An 11,362-nucleotide genomic window follows, 5' to 3' on the forward strand; every position below is an offset into this window, starting at 1 on the left:
CAGCACCGTGCTCAGGTGGTATGACGATGCTCCAACGTAGCACCCGTGATGCTATGGGGGCCTCGACGATGCTCCAATGCAGCACTATTTGCACTCCCGTAGCACCACACGCGGCCCAGTGATGCTCCATTGCAGCATTGTCGATGCTCCTGTAGCACCACGCGGAGCTCGTGCATCACGACAGTGCGATCACGGCAACCCCCACATCCTTTTCAAACCACTCCCTGTAGTGTCGCCATCCCGCGCAGTGATCATCCGCGTCTTCGTGACCATGTCCTCCTTGCTGATCCTGGCCTTGGCCGTCCCCACCCTGTGTTACTGGTGCACTTCCACGGGCAGGAGATGTCCCAGCCTCCCAGGTGTGGGTCATGTCGCTCACCCTCTGCTCATACGCCTTCCTCGCCTCCCTCTTCATCTGGAGGGACTGGTGGTTCTACACAGACCTCGTGCGCCTCTCCTACGGCCCCTTGCTGGCCTTCTACGCCGCCGCCGCCGTCGGCCCTCGCACCGCCATCTTCATCCTGCACTGGAGCACGGTGTGGGCCGCGGGCTACCTCAGCCGCTCCATCGCCCTGCACCGCCTGCACAAGGGGACCGAGCGGGGCATCGACAAGCTGCCTCGGCCGTCGTGCCCTAGCACGAACACACCCAAAGAACTCGCCCGCTTGGTCTACGTGAAAGCATTCATCATCTCGGTGGGCTGGACCATGTACATGGCGGTGATGATCTACGGGCTGAACATGACTCAGGAGCTGTATGTTGTCTTAAACCTCTCCATCCTTGGCTGGCCCTATGCCGCCCTCTGGTTTTGCCATGCCTCTAGTAATCTCACGCGCGGAGTTCTCCTTATTGGGCCGATGGATGCGCTTCCCTATCTGGTCCCATGTGTGGCGCTCGCTCCTACCATCATGTTCCTGTCTGTTATCCTCGCCGTGTTGTTCAATTGGCTGTTGCTCATGGTCTTGGTTGGCTTCCATGGGTACCATCTCGCTGTTTACACGCGCTACTTGCACACTGCCGCCGCCGCACCATGGTACGTACTGTGATCTAGCTTAACTTGTCATTCGTTTACTTGTTCTATATCAACTAGCTATGGTATGCATATTCTCCCTATATTCTACAACTTGGATGCAATTTTTGTGTCTATGAAATTTGCTACGTTTTCATACTAAGTTGACACATTTTGTGTTAGTGATTCAGTATGTCTAGAGTGAACGATCAGTAAAAATGGCACTATGGTCCCTCTTTTCCTTGGGTATAAAATGCATGCAGAAAATGAATTTTATTCATGAAGATACCAGGAGTAATTAGGCTTTGTTTCATGTTCGATGACACAAGTTTTGATCAAAGGGTGGTACATGAGCAATTACACAACTCTATATATATATATATATATATATATATATATATATATATATATATATATATATATGCATCAAGTATGGTTTTCGCCCGGCTTTTTCCATTAATTAATTGGGAAACTCTTTTCTGCTTAACTAATGGATGAGGCAAATCTTTTGCTCCATTTTGAAAAAATATATATGCATCAAGTGTCTCATGAAACTTGCTATTTATTTAAAATATTGGTAACACCTAGCCAACTACTCCCTCCGTTCCAAAATAGATGACCTAACTTTATACTAAAGTTAGTACAAAGTTGAGTCATCTATTTTAGAACGAAGGGAGTAGAAGGCATCACAGTTGAGCCCAGATGTGGGTAATAACATCGCAAATGTAGACTATATATTGATTTAGTGAGTAGCGAGACAATAGCATAAGTTGTGACATTGCAGTTAGGTTATGTCATGTCATCAAAAGAAATTAGTATGAACTCAAAGCCAACTACAATTCTTAGTAACAAAATCCACTTCTCCTTCTTGATCCTAACACTAGTAGTACAGTTCCAATTTATAATTAGTTTTTTTGTATATATAGGTATTCACCATAATATTCTATCGTCTAGCTAGGTGATATCTGTTTTTTTATGAAATGTGCCATTGACCAAACCTGTTTTGGCCGCAGACCAAAAGTATGGAGAATCTGGAGACTATTTTGGTGCATGTTCATCAAAAGATGACCCCTCAAACTCTATGCAAGACAATGTGTACCATCAGCTTTTTATGTGTTTGCACTGAGATATTATGTACTCCTACTGTTGGGGTGTTGGATATTACATCCACTGTTGGGTGTTCGAGCATAACTGTCCAGCTCTCCGCAGGACAATATTCTAATTTATAGTCCCTCCTTTCCTTTTATTGTGCTCATTTGTGTGTGCATGTGAGGTACTGATCTGATGATAATTTAGGACTAAAATGCTCCTTGTAAATTAATGATCCATCAAATTTGGACGTTAGAATTCACATATACTGTGGTAAAAAAATAGTTAACAATTAGTAATTTACCTAAAAATTGGGCTTGATCTTTGAGCATAATAACCCCAACTAACTCGGTAATACCAAAAGGAAATCTTCTGAAGTATTGGAACTTTGTGAAATTTATACAAAGATTTGCTAGGAGTGGATTTTGGATGGAGTTTTGATAAGTTTATGATTAACAATAGGCGGTTGCTAGGCGTCAGTCCGCTGGTCTTAGGAAAAGATAAGTAAAATATCAGCCACCTGACCAACCGTTGCGTACTCCTTGATGACAGGACCTCACTAGGACCATGCCATCGCTTCCATCCCCGCGCCGTGGACGTAGCTTCGGCGAGAGCTGCAACAATGGTGTTGCTCCGGTGGCCCTGCGATGCTCCAATGCAACACTAGTGATGCTCGGGGTCTTCGACAGTGCTCCAGTTTAGCACTATCTGCACACTCATAGCACCACTGCAACAGCATGCGGAGCCCTCGCATCACGACGGAGCCCTCACATTGGAAGCTTCCATGAATTACACATGTTAAGAAAGGATAGGACATCCAGTTGGTTCTATACAGCCATTTCAATTTTATCAAATTTGAAATAAAAGGGGGAACCACAACATCTCCCGTTGCCGCTGGTAACTCTCCCAAGGTAATAGTGACAATGATGCTACACGCGACTGCACGCCGTGTTGGGCATTGATCTTATCAGAAGGTAATATACTGATTGACAGAAAATAAAAATCAAAGAGACTTCGTTCACATTACAACTCCTGAACTCCAGCTTTCTTTTTCCAGTTCTGAATGGTACTGTACAAATATATGGACATTTGTCATCGAGCCTGCAAGGTGTCAACCACGGTTAATCCGAATTGCACCGGATGGAAGTACGGTTTATACAGAGCAACAACATCACCAGTGCAAATAAGCTACAAAAATGAAAACCAGATGTAATATCTCTCCAACTGAATCCCCCATGTTCAATGCTTCATGCCTCTTGACATCTTTCCAGCTTCTCATCGGTAGAAGTTCCCACATCGACAAAAACTTATGGTATACATGGTCATCCAACTGTTCCACCCTCCCTGATTATCACACCAAGTTCACGTTGTTCATTCCTTACTTTGCTACAGGCGTTCATAGGCTGTGAGAATTTGAATTTCAGTGAAAGGATGAAAGATTGATTTGGCGCTTCCGCTGCTAAGAGTTGTATGTTCTGGTCTCACTGTCATAGTGCACACCTATTATGCAGCAGTGCATCTCCAAGGCCATGAAGAATCGAGTTTGCAATACTCCTACCTAGCATCCAGTTTAGCAGTATCAGCTTTCCATATACAATATGCGTATCTTGGCCTAATTTAACTTAATGTGCCAATGAGTAGATGACGGCGTGTTCCATCTCTAATTCATGACATATGATGTCAATTCCATGATGGAAGGGGGGAAGATAACAATACTTGTTTCGCTGATATGGTTCAACTGAGATGATCCAATTATAACATCATACAATTGGTAGAACCGTGGCAGACCAGGTCGGTGGTGGCAAGAGATCAGGCCATTTAAGATAGCTCGAGTGGGCAGCTATCTCATATAATGTAGGAATATGTGCATATGATTTTCCTAGAACATCTGGAAAGTCGATGAGAGAATCAATCAATCATGTGTGTTACAATCAATGTGCTTGGAATCTGGAAGAGAAGTTATTTCTACTTGGTAAGAAAGTAGAATAGGAGTGTGTTACCTCGTATAAGCTCCAATCGATGGACTAATCCTCAGATCTCGTTAAACATGGAGGACTGGCGACATAGCACATGTCCCACATGGGCCGCATCATTGAGTTTGAGAAACAATTTCGGAAGCCGAAAGGCAAAGGATGTTGTTCAGGTATTGTTCACCATTTTAATTAGGAAAGCAGTCTCCGTTGCTAATTCCTTGGTTTCCAAATACTTGCTTTCTTCCACAACATCTGTTGTCAAGTTAAGAATTACAGGCCGCTCTGGATCATATTGAGTAAGTTCACGGACTTTTGCAACCCATTTAGCTGCTTCCCATACACCAAACCTATCATTGTCAAATGCAATAATTGGTTTAGTCAAACACAATAACTGGAGGATCAGAGCAGAATAGCCCATATGCAGACAATTTACAATAGCTCTAGTAAAATACTCCAAATGCAGATATAACTCAACCTCTATAATTTAGATTAGTACAGATGCAGGTAACTTACAATTTAATCTCTGAATGTAGTATACTACAGATGCAGATAACTTGAGCAAAATGGAATTAAGTGCAGTGCATCAAAAGGTTTTGACCTAGGAGTGGAATGCAGACTATAATGCTGGAAGGTACGGAGTAATGAGGACTAGCAAGTTTGGCCAAGTATACTGCGGATCCTAATGGTCCAGGCATAACTCTGTACCCCGGTAATGCATACCTTGTATTAAATGATGATGTCACAAACACAGCTGGGTAAGGGACATCCTTCTGGATATTATCATAGGGAGAATACTTCTTGATTGAAAGGAATTCTTCATGGTCTACAGGAAACCCAAACTCTTCATAATCAATGGCTGTAAGAGGTAGAATAGGATGGAGCAGAGTGTTGCAAACATCCAAGAAAGGGACCTGGGAAAGAAAAATGTGAGTTGTGGTAATGAATCATCAATAATATGAACAACAATAGATGCGGTAATAGCACATCTTGGAGATCACCAAGAATGGACGACTAATATGGCCATTCCAAGCTCAGCAAACCATTCAAGAACATTAATTTGCCTGAAGGCAATCCATTACTAAAAATGGTCATTAGTTGCTTTTACCTATCATATCTAGTGACAAAGAAAACAGCACTGGAAGGGCTTAAAAAAAATCACTAGGTTATTCTGCACGTAAGTTTGAAATGTGTGGGCCGGTTGGTTTGTGATTGGCAGATATTTAGGCTGCATTTGGCATTGCAGTGGATTACCATTATTGCATTTGCCCCACCGCTTTTGCATATTTTAGCGTTTGTTTGATCAGCTTTTGCCTACTTTTGTGGTTATTTCAACAGCAGATTATAAAATAAGCACAGCCCAGAACAGTTCAGCAAACCAAACTGAGTCTAGCTTCGTTTGAAACTTTAGCATGGACATCTAATTTTGGGGAACATGGAGTGACATACTGATTGCTACACATAAATCATGCATACCTTTAAAACAGCGGCACGGAACAAATCTGGACGAGTATTGATTGCCGAAGCCACCAGAAGTCCTCCAGCACTGTATCCCCATCCAGCAAGCTTATTTTCTTGTATGATACCTTTTTCAAGAAGAAATTCACCACAAGAGACAAAATCATATATAGAATTCATCTTTTTGGTACGTGCACCATCCCGGTGCCACTCCTTGCCATAACCTCCACCGCCCCTGAAACCATATATTTTTAAGTCAATACGAATGTTGCCAGTAAAAACTCTAAAGGCAAAAGCAGGCATGTTAGGCATGTTTTTGAAGATGGCATAAGCTCACATGAACCAAAATCAGTCAAACTCATCCATTTCTCACTGAAAATATTATCAGTGGGACAACGGAAGTCAATATGGACCTGGAAAATTGTCTCTATGGTATCTTTTCAGAAAGAATTCATTTGCTGTTTCAGGAGGTAAAGACGCCTTTTTCCAGAAAGTAGGCTATACGTACCTAACATCAGCATATGCAATCACCCAACCACGATCGAGTAGGCTCTTTAACTCACTACGCCAACGCTTATCCAGAATCTCACCATAGGCACCATGCCCATGAAGCAATCCTGGATTCCCCTCTTGCTTGTGCTTTCTTGAATATACCAAGGTGAGTGGAACCAAAACTCCGTCTTTCGATGGAACATCATAGTACTCACATGCATAGTATTCAGAGAGCTCATTCCAGTCACAATCTCCCAAATCTTCACTTGACAAATCAGCTCCATCTGAAGACAGCTTGCCCGCACTAGAAGCAAAAGCATTCCCATACAGTACCTTTGTTCTCTCATGAAGCATGTTTTGCTGTTGCACTATTTGCCACTTTCCATTTAGTAAGTTGTAATCAACAACTGCATCTGGCATCTAAGTTGAAAGATTAGGTTACTGCTAAGAAATAAAATACACTGACAAATACGAATTTTGATTGATCCATTTTAGTTCGCTAAATTACATGATGGCAAAATAAGAAGATCCACAAAGATAGTTGACAGCAATGTAATGCTAAGGTGCTACAACTCACAAGCAATACCTTCCCAGATGTGGAGTGGTATTGTAGTAACAGTTTAATAGTTGGTTGTAACTTAAGGACAATAGAGCAAAAGGTTTTTAACTAGTATAGTAGATATATAACAGGTTGCTTGTTAATTACCATGAAATATATTAAGAAAAAAAGTCCAGCTAATGAATAATGTTGAACTTTTTGTTACATTTGGTTTAATTGTATGGATAACAGCGACATCATGTATGAATGCACGTTTACATATAGGCGGCCAGGCAACAATTACATAAGCCAATTAAATCAAGATACAGCCATAGTCAACCCTTTAGATATCAGAAAACAACGATAAGAAATAATAACGAAATGTACTAATGAACAACTGTGCAAGCAGATTATCACAAGAGATACTAAGTTGCTAGCACTTAACCACCTTGTAAAGGAAATAAAGCATAGCACTGAATTCGCAAAAGAAAAAGAAAATATAACGTTGAAAACATGGTAGGAGATGATTTAAATTGCAAAGTAGATAAAATACTGTGTACTGTTGGGAAGGTGGCAGAGTGAAAGGTGGCTTCCAAGGATATGTTTTCTTCTACAATACATTTGTAGCATCATTCATCTGCTGTGCTACTTTATAAATGAAGACCTTCAGTGACACTCAGAACCAAAGGATATCTAGGGCTAATACATCTTAAGTTTTTCATGTAAATGTTTTCTCTATGAGAAATAGCCAACTCAGACAATTAGGGTAGTATTTACATAAACTAATGAAGGCCAGTTATCTCAACCAAATAATGGGATGTCCAAAATCAACATTTCCATACGTAAGAAAGATGGTGTTACTTCATAAAAATAGAAAAAAAGTATAAGTAACTAATTTGGCCCTGCTGTGCAAAGCAAAACGAAAAACAACTGTCCCAGTGTCGATGGTGTAGAAGGATGAAACAATGAGCTCAGACAAACAGCAGCCAGATATGCATACCACAGGTGATGATATTGTGAAACGCATTGTTGAGGAACAGTAATCATAATTTGGGCCAGATAATATCTGACACACATGATCGGGAAGAGGCAAGTCAAGTGGGTGAAAATCTGATAGATGAGCAGGTACCTGAGAAATGAATTGAATACGAAAAGTTATAGTTCTATAATATACAATTATGGTTGCAGCATATGAATAGCCAATAACAGGAAAATATGCTAAAAATGATGAGAATCATAGCTCAGTTTCAGATATCCAATTAGGCTATATGACTGCGGACTGAGTAAATTTAGTGAACAACAAAGATTTGCAATGTCGTCACTCCCGAAAGAGTAACAGACTGTGTGGGAGGCCATCACTAGGAAAATGTATAATTATTCATTTGATCATTTCTCAACTTAGGCTCTTGTATATAACATCATACGAAAAGAAGATTGACTTACTTGGATTTTTTCAGGTAGAGGCAGATTAACTGAACAAAGTCTGAGTTTTCTGCCTTGTCTCAGAATAAGCACCATATGAGTATTGCAAAAGTCAACATCTTCAAGAATAATACCTGGTTCCTCAAGGAAGACATTCTGAATTCAAACATCAAAATAGTGTCAAATAGACCGCACAAAGTCACTTGTCCCAATTAACTCAGAGCAACATTTTTCGTGACAGGTGCACTCGGACAACTTTGACATGACATAGTAGATGCATAGCACAAACCTTCCAACTCTTTGGCCCAGGAGATTCCACATCACACTGCATTAGGTAATGTGAATTAACACAGACACCTTCTCTTGCAGCATCGGTGAATAAATACAGGCGTCCATGATGATGCTCCACAATGCAATGAACTTGGGATTCACCTTCCCATACCAGTGTCATTCTGGACAAGGGGTCAGAAGCCCTTATTAAATATACCTGCAAAAGGATAATCTTGAATGAGTAACAAACAGGGGACCAACTACGAATAATAAAGATAGGGTGTACGAGAAGCAGAACCTTTGAGTGTGTGTCAGAAAAGACATTTAACGTTATAAACCGAAAATCCTTGGTATGTCTGATATTCAAATAAATATTCTCATCAGGTTCTTCCAATATAAGAATATCATCCTTGTTTGATCCAATAATGCTGCAAAACAGCCTACCAAAGAAAAACTTCAGTTACAGTGCAATACAGCACAGCATAGATGAACCGACGCAACAAAAACAAATCCACCAACCTATATGGCCTTCTGTCCTCATTTGTAACAATATAAACTAGTGCTTTCCCGTCCATAGCCCATGAAATATTTGAGACCCGATCAGCACGAGGTTTATCGCATAGTGTGCCCGTCACCAGATCCCTGACCATTAAAGTGAAAGAATCCTTATCTTTGTCATACATGGTGTACGCAATGAAGCGGTGATCTGGAGAAACTTCAGATAGCTCCTCATATGAGTATCCTGCATAATATCGATAGGCTTTAGCTTTTGTAATATGAATAATCAGAACTAAAAAAGGACTAACTACCTTCGAACGCCCACTTCAGTACCAAAATGATTTAGCAAGTGTATTCCTCCAAAGATGAAGTATTTATGTCTGTATTCTCTAGTGCAGAGTTGGCAAAGTGCATAAAGCATAAAAAATGGCAGGGTGGGGATGCACCAGAGTATCTTTATTAGCCTTCGACTTGATATTTGGTAAGTGTACAATATTTGTACTATTCAGATCACAAGCCGATACAAGAACAATACAGCAAGATCATAGAATTAAAACAGCAAAAATGAAATAAAAATCAAGTACTATCATGATTGTGGAGAACAATTTAGGACCGCAATATTTGGCAAACGTTCGCTGGGAGGGGTTGGCATTTGCGAACGTTTTAGATCGCAAGTTTAGTTGTATGGGGTTGCCAGTTTCTTCACAAAACGCATGGCAATTTATGGAAAGAAGATAAATTTTGCGGCAAAAAAGGGCAGGATTTGCCATCTCCTACCAGCTAAAGTTGCCACAAAAAAAAAGTTCCCTTGCCATCCCCCTCCCAGCTGACGTTCACCAGTTATCATTAGCAATAATTTATAGCACATCAATGATCAACTGCAGTATCATTATGCAATTACTCCCTCCGTTCCTAAATATAAGTTTTTTTAGAGATCTCAATATGGACTACGTACCGATGTATATAGACATATTTTAGAGTGTAGATTCACTCATTTTGCTCCGTGTGTAGCCCATATTCGAATCTCTACAAAGACTTATATTTAGGAACGGAGGGAGTACAACCTAGCAAACTTATTTGGCACTAACTAACAAATGCCCAAACTTCTGGTAATTCTAAGGTAACACGCGGCAGATGCCTAGATGGTAAAAAGGTACTCCCTCCGTCTGGAAATACTTGTCATCAAAATGGATAAAAAGAGATGTATCTAGAACTAAAATACATCTAGATACATCCCTTTTATCCATTTTGATGACAAGTATTTCCGGACGGAGGGAGTACTTACTAGGTAACAAGGGTAGGAGCAAGTCAAGAAAATATTTCGTCCTGCTAACAAATGTATATACCAATGATAAAATCAAATATAAACAACAGCTACAGCAATTAAACACCAAACCTCACATTTGCTTCACCAGGATATCAAACCTCTCAGTCTATCGAGTCCATAAAACAGAATGAATGCACACAATAATAGCAATGAATTATTAAGAGGTGTAAATAGCATTGAGCCATTGACACGGCACTTTGAAAGGTAAAAATAACAATGACTGTGTAACAGAAGCCCTCATGCTCGAGACGACTGGAATAGTAGCAAGGTCAAATTTAATTACCTCCAAATCGCTCGGCCTCCTTGTTGTAATCCACCAATTTCTGTTCGATGCGCTTCCCAGCGGTGAAGTCGAACCCCGCGGAGGGGTCGCTGTAGGAGACGAACTCCCCATGGAGGGCGGCGGAGCGGCGGCAGAGCACGGGGTACTGCTTGCCCTCGTCCGCGCGGCGGTAGTAGAGCCAGGGGCCCCAGCGGGCGGGCGGCGTGCAGGCGTCGGAGGCGAGGCGGGAGGCCATCTCGAGCTGGAGCTTGCGGGCGAGGCGGTCGGCGGCGGCGGCGGCGAGGCAGGCCTCGGCGTACTTCTCCTCCGCCTCCATGTGGACGTCCATGTGGCGCATGGCGGCGGCGTCGGAGAGCGAGCCCATCCAGGCGTAGCTGTCGTGCCACGTCTCCCCGTGGATGGTGACGGGCTCGGGCTTCTGCGGCGGGCGCGGCGGGTTGGGCGGCGGGGGCGGCGGCGGCGAGGCCCCGGGCCTGGCGCGGCGGTGGACGTGGCGGCGTAGGAGGAGGAGGCGGGGGAGCAGGTCGAGGTGACGGCGCATGGTCGCCGTCGCCGGTGGTGGCGGGGGCTGGCGAGGTTTTAGGTGGGGTTTTGCCGTTTTGGCTCGCCGGATTTGGGGGAGGCAAATGATTTGGGAAATGGGACGACCGAAATGGGCTTCTGCTGTTCGGTGCTTTGCTGGGCTGGTAAAGGAGCATGGAGCAGCCCAACAGGCCGCATGGGGCTTCACAGAGACGCATTGCCGAGTGCCTGGTTGCTGGCCCACCACTACGGACGGTCAGCAAAAACCCGTCCAGATTCGATGGCACGCGACAACACTGGAGCCATAGAGCTCACTCGCCGACGAGGGCCCCGACCTCGAATCACATACGGCGGCATCTCCGGTCCCAAACGAGCAGACGACCAAACGGAAAGCAGTTTCCCACAATGACGCGCGGGCCAGCGACGCGTCCGGGCCCACCCGTCATTCACTGTAACCCACACGCAGCCCCACCTGGCAGTCTCG

The 11,362-nt window shown here is 43.0% G+C and overlaps 1 protein-coding gene across 2 annotated transcripts; it reads right to left on the minus strand.

Moving 5' to 3' along the window:
• Positions 1–3,115: 3,115 nt before the first annotated feature.
• LOC125509531 (protease 2-like) lies at positions 3,116–11,351 on the minus strand. Of its 2 annotated transcripts, XM_048674516.1 has the most exons (12): positions 10,357–11,351; positions 8,768–8,990; positions 8,547–8,688; positions 8,268–8,465; positions 8,000–8,134; positions 7,557–7,685; positions 6,035–6,438; positions 5,545–5,761; positions 4,792–4,982; positions 4,099–4,418; positions 3,815–3,986; positions 3,116–3,656 (listed from the first exon to the last, which is right to left on the minus strand). In XM_048674516.1, exons 1-10 carry the CDS (start codon positions 10,895–10,897, stop codon positions 4,238–4,240), a joined length of 2,361 nt encoding a protein of 786 aa, XP_048530473.1. In that variant the 5' UTR covers positions 10,898–11,351; the 3' UTR covers positions 3,116–3,656; positions 3,815–3,986; positions 4,099–4,237. The 2 variants fall into 2 exon arrangements, with proteins under 2 accessions (XP_048530473.1, XP_048530472.1); XM_048674515.1 differs by having other exon boundaries at positions 3,116–3,986.
• Between the last annotated feature and the right edge of the window lie 11 nt (positions 11,352–11,362).

The sequence above is a fragment of the Triticum urartu genome, chromosome 5 (genome assembly GCF_003073215.2).
Source record: "Triticum urartu cultivar G1812 chromosome 5, Tu2.1, whole genome shotgun sequence".
Taxonomy (NCBI): Eukaryota; Viridiplantae; Streptophyta; class Magnoliopsida; order Poales; family Poaceae; genus Triticum; species Triticum urartu.